Genomic DNA, 17408 nt, shown 5'->3' with positions numbered 1-17408 from the left:
CTCTCAGTTGAGTCAGTCCGATGCTGAGCCCAGAATCTAGCATTTGCCCTATGCAGTCACTGCAGCAGCACTATCTAACTCCTTACTTTTAATAAAGCCTCTTTAAATTCCTTAAGCATGAGAGGCAGCAAATGAAACCCAATTCTGCTTTATTCTCTCTAGGGCAGAAGCGCCCTTTATTTAGCGAACTGCTGCTAATAGCTCGGTCTCATCAGCCAGTACTGAGGGAGCAAGGCGGCAATTGTTTGGAAGTCTGGCATTGCAGAACAAGCTGGGATAATAAGGTCTAAAGGAGAAGATTCCTCATGACAGGCCCACAATAATCTAGTAATCCTAGTTAAGTCCCTGACAATGAAAAGTGCTGAACAACAGTAAGGCAATGAGGCACCAGGGTCCCATTCGACATGGAGGCTCCTGCTGCGGTTTATGCTTCAGGCAGTGACGGGGGAGCTCTGGCTAATGGAGCCGGCTCTGCTCAGCCACAGAACAGCTCCCTAGATAACGCAAATGTGGAACCTGCTGGGCAGGTACAGGGGGAATTTATATTGGATTATCGATGGCCTAGTTTTTCCATGATTTACTACTCCATACAGAGCCTGCATTATTCACTATGCTCAGTATGAAACTATTAGCCGGCTCAGGCCCTTAGAGAGCAACCCAGTAGGTATCCCTTTCTCATGCACCCATCAATGTGGCATCTGGACATGGCTCTCCACGTTAAGGTGGGATTGCCTGCTTGGGATCCCCGCTGCTCACAGACTGAGTCTTCGAGGCTGTAAGGCACTCAGGGCCTGTTCCCTGCAGGTAGCCCCATGGGCGCATAGCTTTAGGTGATGGCCACCTTCTTGTCCAACGCTCCAGGGCCTGACTCAGGGAATTTCAGAGCTACTACAGCTTGAGCTAAAGGTCTCTAGCTGGGGCTGTACCAGACTCCTGTCCCCCCTGGACCAGGCACAGACAGCGCTACGTAACACACTGGCCAGATACACCGATTCTCCAGCCGCAGCGCTGTTTAAGCTCCACCTCAAAACCAAAAACACTGCCGGACCAAGGACCTTGTGGTGCTCTCCATCAGCCCCGGGCAGCCTAAACGCTAAATTTTTCGTTCACAACACCCCCCCAAATGGCATAGCAGCACATATACCACAGTCACTAATGGAAAGAGAGCCTCAGGCAAGATTGGTTAAAGTGACTGGTGATTTTGGGAGCCTCTGTTCTCGGGAGGGGGCCCAGCTTAGAGACACCTGAAAGGTTCCTGTCAGAAAGTGATGAGCCCCACCCTCTGGAAAGGCCCTTTGAGGTGCCTCAAAGTGGGCATCCGACATTACTACTCACTTCTGAAAACCATGGCCCCAGTTTCTCTCTGCAGATTCCAGATCAATTTGCTCTGTTTACAGTTGAAAAGATTATTTTCCAACTGCCGACGCCAGACTGCAGCCCAGGACCTGATAACCCAGAGGGGGTCCTTTCCACCTCCGGCCTCCGCAATAAAATCTCTGCAACCTCAGCTTGCTCTACCATCACCGCATTGGCTCTGTGCTGGGAAAGACAGTAGATCTGACGCAGACACACAAAGGAAACAGACGTTTTTGAGTCAGAAAGGGCCTTTTCTGAACAAGTTTAATTTCACACCACAGCTGCGTTTTAAAGATTGGTTTACATACTAAGTGGGAATGAAATCTTGATGTACCTCTGTCCCCCTGCTGTCGCCATCCTCCGTCCTTTATCTCCTTCTAGCCAGTCCACGCCAAGAGATGAAGGGACCGTAGCACCTCTTAGCATCCCACTTAAGAGCATGCTGAACAGCTAGCTGTTAAAGGAGATTCAAGCGCAGAGCAACAGCTGTGAATTCTGCCACAGGTACTTTGGCTTTTAACTGAAAATTATTATGATTGGTTATGTGTATTCTGGTAGCCCCAGAGTGTCATGGACCAGATCCCCACCATGTGAGGTGCTGTACAAACAGAACAAATAGATGGTCCCTGCCCCGATGCTATTGCTGCAAATTGAAGGATATACAGGGGAACTGAACTCAGGACTGAGGGGAAGAAAACGGGGGAGGGAAGAGGGAAAGGAGAAGAGATATTGCAATAGTAGGATTAAGTAATAAAAGATATTGCACCACCTCAGGAGCATGAGGCGGATTGACAGATGTGAGAAGCAGGACACCTCTCTCTCCGAAGTGAGTGAGGATGAGCCAGGAATTGAAAAGCTCTTAGTAGACATTCAAGCAGCTGCAGCCATTACATTTTTGTCACTCAGTTGCAAGAAGTTTCCGACAATGCTTGCTCCAAGTAATTTCACAGTATTACAGCCAGAGAGGCGTTAGATTGCATTAGCATAGCCCTTTACAGAGCTGTGCGATGCAGGTGAAGCCATTATGCTGGGACTCAATCCAGTTTGTAACATTTTGGTACAGCGCACTGCATACATGCTCCAAAGAGCCATCCATGTGGATCAATTCACCTCACCAGGATTCCCCAGCAACAGGCTAGTTTCAGAGGGGAGGTGCAAGGCTGTCTGAGCTACAGGTCAGTAAGTGGATGTGAAGGAGACTAAGTCTTTGGCCGCATCTGCACTAGAGATCTGAACCACTGATAACTCACCAAGCTGGTGAAATCAGCAAAGGAACAGCCATGCTGCCTCTGGGACAAATACTGCCCCCATTCATTCCAGTCAACCCTCAACCCACACACTTCAATCTATACCTGCTCCCGGTATGTATGTTATCTCCAGTTACTAATGTGCAACTCTCGGCACCATCCATTTCACTTCTGGCTTTGGCTCTATGTCTTCTGTACCTGGTAGAGTTATTTGTCATCAAGGTAAACCCGAATTGGTGCAAATGCCCTTGTCTGAACTTAGCCATCGGCCCCAGCCCGCTATCCTGGCCACCAGCTGCAAAAATGAGACTATTCCTGAGCACAAACAAGGCCTGAGAGGAAAAAGGAGTGTTTAAAAGGGTGTCTGGGCCAGCAGTTGGATTGCTGGGAACCCCTGTAATTCATGTGAACAGTAACTCCCGCTGATGAGTGGGCAGGCCCTCCCGTTCACTGCTGGCTAACAGCCAGTAACAGTTATTTCCAGGAGGGGGCCCCAGGGTCGTGCCATGTACACAACCCCATAAATGCACACTGGAACATGAATGGAACTCCCTGTGCCCAGTAAAATGCCCACGTACTCCCACGCCCCGGAGATGCCAGCTCAAATCCCAGAACAGCTGTCAAGGCTGGGTCACGAAGCACAGTCAGTTCTGTACTGAAAGAGGGGGGCAGTGGAGTGGTTTAGAAGCCGTTCCCAGTGAAAAGAAACAAGACTTCAAAGGACTTCTCCTCCTCTGAGTGGGAGGGAAGTTTATTAAATCATGCAGTGCAGTGGGGCGAGGACAGCTGTCCTCTGGCCAGGCTGATCAGAGATTCGCTATGGAGAAAGTCAGTAGCTGATTTCACACCCCGGCTCCGACGCTGGCCCACACAACGCTAACTCAGCGGGCAGAGCTACAACGCTCCCTTATTCCTGGGCTCCTCGCAGTCAATCAATGGAAAGTGGAAGCTCCTTCACGGACACAAGCAACAGACAGTGCTGAGCTCTGATTGCCATGGAGGGGGCTGGCGTGGTAAGGGGACGTGCTGGCCCTTACCTCCAGACCAGGAGTTCACAGGCAACTCAGGCCAGCAGTGACTGCTTCGTAGCCATCTAGTGGCCGTTTGCTGGCCTGTGTGAAGTAAGCCGGTGGGTCCCATCCTGGTTCCTTGTGGACACCCAGGTCACATAACCCTTTAGGGCCTTCCTTTGCAACAGAAAAGCAAAGGAACCAAGGAGGCAGAGACCATAACCTCCTCCCTTTTAGCAGGTCCCAATTCAGCAAGACACTTAAGCACATCCTTTACTTTAAGCACAGTTAGCCCCGCTGATTTCAGTGGGACCATCGTATGCTTAGAGGGCGGCATGTGCCCTCGCACCCTGCTGAACCGGGCACATTGTGGCAGCATGTGGGAGAAGTCTTTTCTGGCACTCGGCCTGTGCTGTCCTTGTTCTGTGGTTAAACAGAGCAACCAGCATTCAGGGCTGTCAAGACAAGACCTTCCACCAGCAACAAGGGGCAGGCTTGCAAAGGCTCAGAGGACAGTTACGCACCCAGCCCTCATCCAGCTAGGGGGCTCACTACCGCCTATGGCTTGGGAAGTCTCCCCTCTAAAATAATCTGATTGCTGGTTCAGATGACATGCTCGCCCATGGCCGTGTGACCTGTGGGTCTCCTGGGCACCCATGCAGCTTCACTTTTAGAAAACTGCGGGTTCATTTTGGCTTCCCCAGGACAGCATGTCTACTTGGAGCAGCCTTCTCCAGGTCTGCGTGGGTCTACCTTTGTGAGCTGTGCTTGTGAAGAACTGTCAGGCTTAGGGTCTCGATTCAAACTCTGACCTCTCTCTCGATTTGATTTTTTTTAATTTGGTCAATTGGGTTCGGAGAAAGTTGAACTGATTTCATTAAACAATATTGGTGCAATGTCCTTTGACAATGACACCGTCCCAGCTGTCATCCTTTATTGGCTGGCCCATAGAAGAGTGTGAGGTTGCAATGTTTGCTCTGCAGCAACCACAGACAATGGCACAAACCCTGCTCTCTGTTTACACCAGTCTAAATCCACTAGCTTCAGTGGAGTTACTCCAGATTTAGGCCAGTGTCACCTGGGAACAGAGCCTAGCCTACTATTCCTAGGCACGGGCTGTGATGCATACCAAGAGGTCTCAAGCCCAGGGTCACCAACAGGTGTCAGAGGGCCACAGAAACCCTCCTGTTCTACTTCTCAGCAGTAAGGATGTCCCATCTAGATCCAAGTTAGATGGGGTGGGGAGGAAGGCAAGGGTCCTAATATGGGAAAAATTGAGAACTCCTGATTGATATTGATGGTGCATTAGGAACAGGCAGGGTTGTTTAGTGGTTAGCAAATGGCACTGGAGAATCAGAATCCATAGCTCCCTTCCTCTCTTGCTTTGGCTAAGTCACTTATGTTTTCCTAGAGCTGTGTATTACACCCTTCCTTCATGTGGTTGTGAGTGCTTAACGTTAGGTACCTCAATAAACATGACCTGATTTTGAAAAGTGCTGGGTACCCAAAAGACCCAGTGAAGTCAATGAGAGCTGCAGGTCCTTGAGGTAATGCACTGGTGTGGGTGTGGGTGTGTGTGTCACAGGTCCCGCTCTGTGCCAATCTGCAGACAATACGACTTACAGCTCCCAGCTACATAGCATTGGCTCCTTAGCTCAAGCACTTGCAACTTACGGTTTTTGCTCGGGAGGTCAGTTCCTGGTGGCTCCGCCACTCAGCACCTCTGAAAATCAGCCCACTCATTTAGGTGCCCAAACGCAGATGTAGGAGCCCAACTTTAGGCAGCCAAGTTTGAATATTCTGACCTTAACCTCTCTCCCTTTGTGCAAGTGGGAAGACTACCGACCCCCCTGGGATGCGGTAATTTATTTACGTTTGCAGTGTTGTGATTTCCTCACCTACAGGATGCTATCGAGGCAAAGTGCCGCTATTGTTGCAACAAAAAAAAGTAAACTCAAGAATTGTGTGTGGCACAAAATAAACAATATCACAGGGCTGCTGCAAACAGAGACCTGCTGAAAAAATAAATAACTAAACAAACACCATTGGGAGGAAGAAATGTTTATCTTAGAGCTTTTGCAGGGCTTAGTATGAAAAAAGAAATGGAGGTTAACACAACAATTGGAAAGTATATAAAAAAGAGCAACTGACAAGATCCTCCGAAGGGATAAAATAAATCTCAGAGGAGCGGCATATGCTATTGGGCTTCGCAGCCTCACTCGAGTCGTTAACTGTGTAAACTCTGAAAAGGGTTCGTCTGCCGGAAATGATTCAAGAAGAGCGTTAGCAGCCAAAGCCCCTCTGGAAAAGTCCATTTGCTGCGTGCTGCACGAGCAGGGTGCAGTGCCATTAACGGATGCTAGGGACATGAGGGTGAAGACTTGGCAGTTGGCTCATGGAGACCTCCCCTTCCACTACTGTTACTTGGCTGCTGCAAAGGCCACCATATCTACCTACCTTAAGGATCCCTCCGAGTCTCTGTGGCAGCCCATTAGGCCCAATCCTGCAAATACTTAGGTGCAGGTGTAGCTTTCATTACATGATGTGTTCCAATGGGGTTTGGACTGTAAGATCCTCAGGACAGGGACTGTCTCTCTGTTCTGTGTTTGTACAGCCCCTAGCGTCCTGAGGTCCTGCTCCACGACTAAGGCCCCTATATACTACTGTAGTACAACAACAGGGTTAGGGCCTTTATTTTCCAGGGATTGATAACCTGGCTATGATATTCTCCACCCCACCCCACCCACCAATGCTAATCTTGGTCTAGAAGAACAGAGCCTTGTACAGCTTAGCTGTCTATTTGCCCAAGGGATCTGTTTGCATTTCTGTTGTAGACAAGTAAAGATTTATCATCACTGTGCTAAAGATGGATGAGCAAACTATTTTAAACAAAACCTGCTCAGCCAATTCTAAATTACAGGTTTGCAGGGGGCGAAAGTGCAAAGAATGCACTATATTATACACATACGATTATGTCTATACATAGTTTGGAGGAGCAGTACGTGGTGTATGTATACATGTAGGCCAACGTCACTTGGAATTGGCTGCATTTTGGGACTAATTACATTTTAGTTCGGCATTATATAGTTTTAAAAGCTAGTATTAGGTTATTCCAAAATACAGACTAGACTACTTTTGCACTGGAAAGTGGAGGGGTTTGTTTCTTTGTTTTTAAATGCACACACACACAAATGATTAAGGCTCCAATCTTGCAACTGACTATGCTTGAGTGCACCCCACAAACAGTACAGAGTCTCATTGAAGTCAAATCCGTGTGGCCGCAGGGATCTGCTCATAGCAGGATAGGGGCCTAAATATGAAATTGTAGCCACTTTTATAAAACACGTTTAAAGATGTGTGTCTGTAGTAATGTCACAATTGGAACAGGCCAACTGGAACAGGGGAAAGAGGGTTAGGTTTCAAGAGGGACCTAATTCAGTCTGATCCCTGGAGCTCAGCAACGCAAGCTGGTGCCCACGCTGCTACCAGACATGCAAAGGCCTCTTGGCGTGTAACCCTGGCCTCTCTAAAAATCTCTTTCCTACAACTCTGCCTGTCTGTCTGCCTCATCACTTATTACTAATGAAACAATAATCGTGTCATATTTTGGAGATCTAGCATACGGTGTGCTATCTATTTAGCAACCTCTGAGTATTTTCAGATCAAACTCCTCTAGTTTATTTCATTAGACCCCTGTAGAGACACTGGCCAAGACTGTCAAAAGTGACTGGTGATTTTGAGTGCCTCCATTTTTGAAGGCCCAAACTAAGACACTTTTAAGGGAGCTGATTTTCACAGAGTGAAAACCAGGTCTCTTTCACAGTGTATAAAAGTGGGCATCTAAGAACTGAAGCCCACAAAATCACTAGCCGCTTTTAAATACTGGCTGTTTATGCAATGAATCTGAATTGTTCCAAACATTTATTAGGGCTGGGATTTTCCAAGGAGGCTATGGGAGTTAGGAACAAAAGTCCCATTGGATTTCAATGGGAATTAAATGTCCAACTTTCTCAGGCTCCTTTCAAAATCTCACCCTACGTGACTAATAGACATTTTAAAATGTGTCATTGCAGATCTACTTGAAATAAGGCTGAATCAACTGTTCTGAACAGTTACCCTTTCACACATACACAGCAGAGGTATGACAAATCCCTGAAGGAGCACACAACTCAGTATTAAAGCTGGAAGAGTCTTTAAATGGGCCAGCTGTACCTAAATAATTTATGAGGTCTCTATGCTCCTGGTGATCTTACATTTGTGTTCTAATAATCAGCCACACTGATAGGATAAGGCTAGAGAAAGAGAATTCCCTTCACGCTGCAATCCCTGGGATTGATGAGTTTAAAAAAAAAAAAAACCCACAGGGCGACCCTGAACATTATCTGAATGCAATTTAATTTTATCTACCACATCCATTATTGCTTCAAAACCTTTATTTCCTCTTCAACTTGTAACCTGCTCTCTATAGCACTTTGCAATATCCTGCATGAAGGACACTACACAACCCAATCAATTCTATTATCATCACCTATGAAGCAACGTACGCAGCACAAGGTAACTCAGATTAAACTTTCCAATTTACGCTGAGGACCTGTGGGTCAACTCTGACAGTTAGATTTCAGTTGTAGGGAACTGAAGACCCTGGTTTGCTCTTATAAAACCTGCACCTACATCTGTTGCCAGCAAAACTCAGGAGATTTTGTTCCAGTCTGTTGTCAAGTTTGGATCTGGACTCCTCCTGTTTCAACCCTAATGAAATTTACCTTGAAGGCCCAACCTGGGAAAGCAACTTAGACCAGGTGCTTTAGAAGCTGGTAGAGCAACCTCTCCAGAGCTCGCACTCATCACCCGGCCGGGCTGTTTCTAAAGATTTCAGGCTCTATTATGCAGCTGTCTTAATGTTTTAGCACTACCAAGCTATGTGCTAGACAGCTGTACTTTTTCAGTGGAGCTACACAAAGCTTCCTTACAGCATGAAAATCAAAGGAAGAGACTGCAAAAGAAGAGGTGATAACAGAACTTCAGCAGACAATTCTCTTGCAGAAAACATCTTTAATACTACCTCCCCCATAGTTTATCCCTGGAGGATGCCTGCTTGACCTCCATTTATCTAAAATGAGAAAGAGAACTTTGCCAGGATCTGACTATCCTAAAGGCCAACACAGCAACAGCTCAGAGAGCTACTAGCCGCCCCATGCCAAATGGACACAGACAAACAATAATCTGTCATTGTTAAATCACTGGAAAAGAATGCACTGTTAAATAATTGAACTCCAAGACAGCTCTTCTCACTCCAACTAACTGGAGAGAGGGGAGCATCATGTGCATATGGGGGTTTAACTAGGTCAAAGGGTGTGAAGGAAACAAAGACCTTGGAGGTTTGCAAAGCTAGATGCCCAATTTCCAGTGTAGTCCAACAGGCACTTCTTGTCCTGAGCAGAACTATAGTTAGAACTACAACTAAAGGGTAGGCGAAACAGCGGGTGAAATTCAGCCACACATACTGCTCAAATACAATTTAGACCATCAAATGGTCCTTAGGTCCTGGGCAGACTCTGCAAAGGAGTGCCCGTCACCTGATGATGTGTGCCCATATTGCTACATGACACACGTTACTGATGTTTATTGGTTTGCTTTGGTCTTTGAGCAAAACACAATGCCCCCAACAAAGTGCACGGCCTTTATCAACAGGGAAGTAGATGGCAGGGTTTATCTGCCTGTTGACAGAGGAAACAGATTGGAAATGTAATTACACTCATTAATTTTATATCTTTAATTCATCTGTTTTTATATGCTGCAATTTCAAAACAAGCCTCCAGGCACTAGTAAAACGATGATGCAAAGAAAGCAGTTATTTTATCCTATCAAGAGGAGGGTTTGCACTAAATACTCGTGTTTTGCATACACGGAATTAGGCCTCCTGGGATCCTGAACACAGCACATAGTGCTCTCTGGAAATTCTCCCCCTGCTTTATAAAAAGTTCACACACTTTCCTTGACTGATCAGGGTTTGATGCAACCAGCTGTGAAGCATTAGCTCTAAATATACGACAGGGAGGCCAGTTCTGTCTCAGTGCACACACCAATCCCGCCACCCCCAATCTAACTGTCAAGAATGCCAAAGCAGAGAACACAACTTGCAAGAGTAAAACTCTCCCCCACCCCCACCCACCACCAACCCCAAAAATAAACCACCTCTCCATCAATCCAAATGAGCTTCAGGAAAAACAAGAGCTAGCTATCAGGGCTGACCAACATTCTATCTTTCGGTGTGAGCAAAGATAAAGGGCACATTGGCAGGAAGTGAAGGAATCCTAGCTACCCACAGACATCATGCGAAGCAGCTCCTGTCCTTGTTTGCTAAACTGGGGCCGCAAAAGAACATTCTGCTTTGTAAACTTGCTTAGGTGATTGCTGGCCATTCAAGTCATATACATGGTTCAAATCCCAAGCACACCAAGGGATAACTAAAAAAAGTTACGTTCAGTCCAAGAGACACAAAATCCAACCTCCACAAGGGAAGTAAACTGGTCTGTAAAGACAGCCCAAGTTCACAGCTAGGTCATTACCGCTCAGCAGTTTTCTCTCTTCACACAATAAACACATTTTCCTCCTTCGGCCCACTTGTGCTTAAGGAACAAAATAATCATCAGAAGCATTTAGAGCAAGAGGGAATTTGCTGGTATCACTTTCTCGGTCAACAGCTGTAAAAGTGGATGTGCATGAAACTTGCAGCCCCTTCTGTTACACTTTGGTGGTGATGCCAACATATTCCTCGCTCGACTGGCAGCACCAAACCCTGCCTAAGATCTTTTTTTTTTTAGCCTGTCATTAAGCATCCACTTTTGGTCCAGCTCACTGAGCTGTTTCTCCTGTTTTTTAATTACCTGTTGAAAATAGAGCAACACTGCGACTACTTGCAGTCAGAAAATCCTTACACGCAACTCATACGCCCGTTTAGCACTAGAGCTAAAAACACTGCCTTGAAGAAGCCATTTTTGGCACCAACAGCTGACTCTGAGCACTTGTTTGCTTCTGGAACAGGTGGACTGTATATTAAACAAAAATCAGGAGACTTTTACCGTATCGTTTACAAATATAAATGATTGTAGAATCAAACATATTAGTGAACAAACAAACTTAACCCAAGTCAAGCTACGTCGAGTCAAATACCAATTGATTACAATGAAGCATCCATACATATATTTTCATGTGAGACGGGTACAAATCCAACCTGTGGGTCCATATGCCTCCGAATTTTCAGAGAGTTGAGGGGGGTCATTCAAAATCCAAACTTGGATCTGAATTCCAAAAAGGGTTGTTATAAACTATGGAATTTTCAAACTCCAGCTAGAGGCCTGTCTATATTAGCTGTTTGCAGCGTTGTAGTCTCAGGATAGGAGCGAGCAGATCTGACAAAGAACACTGTGCAGCTCGAAAGCTTGTCTCTTCCACCAACAGAAGTTGGTCCATTAAGATATTACCTTACCCGCCGATGTAGCTGTATCGCATTGATGTAAAACAGGGCTTGCAGTGACACAACTTACTCCACTGGTGTAGTTGCATTACTGCACATTTCCCTAACGTAGACAGGCTCTTCAGATTTTCTACAGTGCCCATAACTGTATTATTATTATTTATTCGGATTATGGTAGCACTTCAAGGCCACAATGGAGATCAAGGCACCTCTGTGCTAGGTGCTGTACATACACAGAGTAAGAGGCAGTCCCTGCCCCAAAAAGCTCACAGACTAAGGCCTGGTGTACACTTAAAAATTAGATCGACCAAGCTATGTTGCTCAGAGCTGTGACAAATGTCATACCCTAAGCACCAAAGTTAAGTGGACCTAACCTCCAGTGTAGATGCGTCTAGGTCAACGAAAGGATTCTTCCGGCAACCTAGCTACCACCTCTCGGAAAGGTGGATTAACTACATCCAAGGAAAAACTCTTTCCGTTGATGTACGAAACGGCTACACTACGGTGCTCCAGGGCACAGCTGCAGCGCCATAACTGTGCCACTGTGGTGTAGACATCATCTAAACCTGGCTGCGAGTACCCAAATGCTCCAAGCCTGAGTTTTGCAGCCTGGGGCCTCAACATGTTTGTAGAAGGGCATTTTAGCAACCAGCCAGCTGTCCAAGCCACTGCCAATTACTGGGGTGGACTATCAATTATTCTGGTTGTTGCATTTAGTAGGCCTTTGCAGAAACTTAGCATAACTAAGGCGAGGGGGGAGGGCGCTTTAGCTATCACAAGAAATGGGCTTGACACTACAGCCTCCCCGATATGCTGGGGTAAGCATCTGTGAAAAACAGGAAGTCTGGATATATTTCTGAACTGCTGTTCTAGGGAAATATGATGCCCAGACTGACTGCTTGCTTAACAATTATTTTTTTAAAATAATATATTTGTGTCACACCTGCTTTTTGCCTACTGACTGATTCCGTTTGGTCAGCCATGTAACATTTTCTTGTTTGACATGTCTCGTAACTTTTCAGGTGTAAAAGGGGAACTGTGGGTTTGGGTCAAGCGGATCGCCTCGTGGACTCATCAAGACCTCCAGCCACAGACGAAAGGTTGGTTACCGGAAACCTGCAATTGAGTCCCCTGAATACCGCTCCAAACTCCTGAGGGGTAATTATCTGCTTAGGGTGTTCTATAACCTATGGTGTTTGTATGTGCTTGAGACTAAAGAAAGCAGTGACTTTGAGTAAAGGTATTCCAATGGGAATACTGGAGACTAATAAAGTGTCTGGCTTTAAAATGAAAACACATGGTTTAGGTTTGTTTGTGTCAGCCATACAGCAGACGGAAGTGCTACATCTCCCTTGGTTTATCCTGATACCACCTTGCATAGATTAAAGTTACCAAGAGCTTTGGGCTCAGGGGAACCTCGGGTAACATGTTGACAAGTTTTAAGAGTAGAATTTTCCATCCAAATCTCCTCTTCTGTTTGGCTTTCAAATACTCAACTGGCATCAAACATGTCCTGAAAGTCTCCGAATCAGCTGCCCCCTTTCTCTGGGGCATCAAGGCCACAGCCGTGCCAAGATTTATGCACTTCCTTAACTTTATGCCTCATGAGGCATTCTATTGACTTTGACAGGGCTGCAGGCAGCACATAAAGTTAAGCGTAAGTATGCGTAAGTCTGTTCAGGCTCAGGGCCTATGCAATAGTACCGTAGTAAGCATTCCGCACCCACCCACGTCCACAAATACTGATTTCTCCTTCAGTGTGCTGTCCGCAGAGAGCGGCGGGGCGGGGCAGGGCGGGGTGGGTTGGGGGGGAGGGCAAGGCACTCAGGCACACTGGCTGCCACCTGACCCTGTCCTGCCTTTAGTCATAGCCAGACAAGTGAGTCCAAACTCATTCCTGAACTGCATTAGCAAATGTTTCTGCAATTAAAGCTGCCAACATTCATGTGGGGCCCCCTAAACAATAGGGGCCTGTGCCCTGGACTGAATAGGCTCTACTGTCCTGCCTGCCTGCAGAGGCTGCACATTCCTGACACCCTCTGGGACTAGGGCTGACTGAGATATAAATATTCTTAAAACCATCTTGATTCCAAGGCCACAGACACTCCCCATTGCCCTGCTCCGGTCCCTGCACGCCGGGGCATCTCTCAGCCCAGCCCTCCTGAACAGCAACCCCTGAGGGTGCCTGCAAACCCCTCCCTGGTCCCCAAGGCAGAGTGGCATATACTGCAGTGTGGAGTCCCTGGCCCCTCTGAACCTAAAAACGGGGGTGTATAGGGAGCGCTAAACACAGGCAGCCTCTGGAGAGAGCGCTCTGCCCCAGGGGGCTGCTCAACTGGCTCCCAGCCCAGCCAGGGACCCGAGCCCAGAGCAGCCGGGATGTTCCTCCCGCTTTCTGAGCTGGTCCCCTCTCCCCTGAGACCCCATGCACGGGGGGGCAGCTGGTCCCCTCTCCCCTGAGACCCCACGCACCCGGGCGCAGTGAGTCCCCACCTTCCCTGCCCTCCTCGTGCACTAGGGCACGGCAGGTTCCCCGTGCAGCGGGGGGGGGAGCCAGTCCTCCCTTCCCTGCCCTCCTCGTGCACTAGGGCACGGCAGGTTCCCCCCCCCCGCTCCTCCGTGCAGCGGGGGGAGCCAGTCCCCCCTTCCCTGCCCTCCTCATGCACCGGGGCACGGACGGCAGCTCCCCCGTGCAGCAGGGCACGGCCGCTCCCCCGCCCCGGGGCATTATCATCTCCCAGCCTCGGCGTCTCGCTGCCTCTCCCCGGCCGGGACTCACCGAGCATCGGCGGCAGCAGCAGCAGCAGCAGCAGCGTCCGCCGCCTGAGCGCCATGATGGGATGTGCAGAGCCCCTGCCGGGGCCGGAGATTGCGCACTCCCGGTCTGGACGGGTCCCAGCACGGGAGGCGGGGGGTTGAAGAGGAGGGGAGGGAAGGATGCTGCTCAGGCCGCGGCTACCAGGGCAACGGTATCTAGGAGACAGGGGATGCCGGAGCTTCGTTGTCGGGGCAACGGTATCCAGGACACGAGTCGGTTGGAGCCTGGGTAGCCGGGGCACTCCATCTAGGTTACAAGAGATGCTGGAACTAACTTACCCTGGCAACACAATAATGGAACATAACAGCCATACTGGTCAGACCAAAGGTCTGTCTAGTCCAGTATCCTGTCCTCTGGCAGTGGCTGAGGCCAGGTGCTTCAGAGGGAATGAACAGACCAGGTAGTGCCAGGGGCCCCAGAGGGAATGAACAGAACTGGTAATCATCAAGTGATCCATCCCCAGTCCATTCCCAGCTTCTGGCAAACAGAGGCTAGGGACACCATCCCTGCCCATCCTGGCTAATAGCCATTGATGGACCTACCCTCCATAAATTTAGTTCTTTTTTGAATCCTGTTAGAGTCTTGGCCTTCAAAGCATCCTCTGGCAAGGAAGGATAGGCTCCCAACAGGTTCCCCAAGTCTTAATAAATCTAAACTCCTCACTACACCATCGTCTCATCCACGCTTTGAGACCCTACAGCTCTGCCAGTCTAACTGGCCCTGCATGTGGAACCGAAAGCATTTCAGAGAATGCTACCATGGAGGTCCTGTACTTCAGTCTCTTAGCTAGCAACCTAAATTTGGCCTCCAGGACCTCTCTCCTATCCTTCCCTATGTCATTGGTATCTACATGTACCACGGCCACTGTCTCCTCCCCACCACTACACATAAGTCTGTCTAGATGACTCGAGAGATCCTCACAATGGGATTTCCCTATACCTCCCCTAGGGAGGGTTTACACACACACACCCATGAATTTCGCCATCTCCCCCCCCCACACACACACACACACACCTCCCAGTGGTCAACTAGTTACATTTTGCCACATCAGTTATGAAAGGAGTTCCACAGATCAACTGAGCATTGTGTGAAAATGTATTTCCTTTTGTTTGTTTTAAACTTGCTGCCTGTTAATTTCATTGGGTGACCCCTGGTTCTTGTGTTAAGGGAAGGGGTAAATAACATTTCCTTACTCACTTTCTCAACATTAGACAAGATTTAATAGACCACTGTCATATCCCCTCTTAGTCATCTCTTTTCCAAGCTGAAAAGTCCCAGTCTTTTTAATCTCTCCTCAGATGGAAACTGGTCCACACCCCTAATCATTTTAGTTCTCTGTACCTTTTCCAATTTTACTACATCTTTTTTGAGATGGGGCCACCAGAACTGCATGCAGTATTCAAGATGTGAGCATATCATGGATTTATATAGTAAAAGAGGAGGAGCTTGGTTTGCCAAACCAATCAGCAAAACCTATACTGACAACCTACATGAAAAGGCTTCAAAGCACCACGCCTCTGGATTACATGGACATGAAGAAAGCTTTACAAGCCAGTGACTGTCAAGGCCAATTTTAGAAGTACATAATGAGGCTGTTAAGAATGCTGGAGGCACAACACAATGTATGCAAACAAACATGGCTGTCGCATCATACTTTCTATTTAAGCAAGAGATACCACTCTACAAACTGAAGGCCAATGTTAAGTGCATTGTCTCGTGTAAATCCTGAAGTTGGACACTGGTTCCCAACAAGACAGGCAAATGCTCACTATTTTTCTACAAAAAAATCAAATGACTGGTTAGAAGCATGTGGTGCAATGGTGAAAGACTCCGCAGTTGAAAAAGCGAAGATCTCTCTCACTACATGCAAAAAATGTGCATACATGGCTGAAGAATACACCAACGCCAACGGCCATGTAGTATTAAGTCATTGTGTAACTTATCTTGATGTCAGTGGTAGGCCAATAGATTCTTTTCTAGATGGTCAGGTTATAGAAGACACATTGGCTGCATCTGTGACAACACACATCTTAGAAGAGTTAAATGCTTGTAAATTGAACCCCAAAGAGAGGGCTGCTTGTGACTCGACTCTGTCCCCCAGGCTGCACCACCCTGCGAGGGAGGACGGCCGCAGTGACTTGACTATGTACCCCAGACCGCGCCACCCTGCGAGAGAGCCTGGCTGCAGTGACTTGACTCCCTCCCCAGCACCACACCATCCTGTGAGGGATGGTGGCCACAGGGACTTGACTCTGTCCCCTGGACCGCGCTGCCCGGCAAGGGAGGGCAGCCCAGCGACTTGACTATGTAGCCCGGACTGTGCCTCCCTGTGTGGGAGGGCGGCTGCAGTGACTGGATGTTGTGACCCAAGTCATGCCACCCTGCAAGGGAGGGCAGCCACAGTGACTTGACTGTGTATCCCAGACCGTACTGCCCTGCGAGGAAGGGTGGCTGCAGTGACTTGACTGTGTACCCCAGACCACGCCACACTGCGAGGGAGGGCAGCTGCTGTGACTGGATTCTGTGATCTGGGCCATGCCACCCTGTGAGGGAGGGCGGCTGCAGTGACTGGATGTTGTGACCCAAGTCATGCCACCCTGTGAAGGAGGGCAGCCACAGTGACTTGACTGTGTATCCCAGACCGTACTGCCCTGCGAGGAAGGGTGGCCGCAGTGACTTGACTGTGTACCCCAGACCACGCCACACTGCGAGGGAGGGCAGCTGCTGTGACTGGATTCTGTGATCTGGGCCATGCCACCCTGTGAGGGAGGGCGGCTGCCGTGAATTGACTCTCTCCCCTGGACCACGCCGTCCTGCGAGGGAGAGTGGCCACAGTGACTTGACTCTGTCCCCGGTCCCGATCCATACCCCCCCTGTCAGGGAGGGTGACTGCAGTAACTTGACTCTGTCTCCCAGGCTGCACTGTCCTGAGGTTAAGGGTTGTCTGGTGGACCCAGCTGTGGGGCTATAATGCCACTTCCCCCGCCCCAGAGGGGGACAGGTTGTACTTGCCGTACGATACTGTCCAATAGGCTGGTTTCAAGAATAGTGTAGGAGTTAGCTAGAGTCTTTGTTTCAATTCCCTGCTCTGAAACATGCTTTCTGTGTGACCGTGGGCAAATCACTTAACCTCTCTGGGCCTCATGTGCCAATGGTTAAAATGGTGATTGTAGCTGCTGCTTAGGGATTGTTGTCAGGATCAATACATTAAAGACTGTGAGGTGTTCAGATACTATCATTTTGAATGCTGTATATAAAGATAAATACGCTTTTAAAGATCCACATGAGAGCTGATTGGATTTTTTCCACATGAAAAACGTCAATGAAAACATTTTTTTTTTCCGTTTTGATGAAAATTCTTCTTTTCAAATGTTTGGGATTTGATCAAATCAAAATCTTGAGAAACAAAAAAAAATATTTTTCAGCAAACAAATCTGACAATTTTCAGTTTTCAGTTGCAACAATTTTCTCTTTTCTGTCTTTCGAGAAAAACCCAAACC

The 17408-nt window shown here is 48.1% G+C and overlaps 1 protein-coding gene across 1 annotated transcript in view; it reads right to left on the bottom strand.

Annotated features, from left to right (window-relative positions):
- Positions 1-13944, bottom strand: part of JAM3 (junctional adhesion molecule 3) — a 40614-nt gene extending 26670 nt beyond the window's left edge. Inside the window, exon 1 of the mRNA XM_054005652.1 lies at positions 13870-13944. Within this exon, the coding sequence (XP_053861627.1) occupies positions 13870-13924 (55 nt within the window). The 5' untranslated portion in view covers positions 13925-13944. The remainder of the gene's footprint in view (positions 1-13869) is intronic.
- Between the last annotated feature and the right edge of the window lie 3464 nt (positions 13945-17408).

Source organism: Malaclemys terrapin, chromosome 15 (genome assembly GCF_027887155.1).
Source record: "Malaclemys terrapin pileata isolate rMalTer1 chromosome 15, rMalTer1.hap1, whole genome shotgun sequence".
Classification (NCBI taxonomy): Eukaryota; Metazoa; Chordata; order Testudines; family Emydidae; genus Malaclemys; species Malaclemys terrapin.
This window is presented reverse-complemented; position numbering and strand designations above follow the sequence as displayed.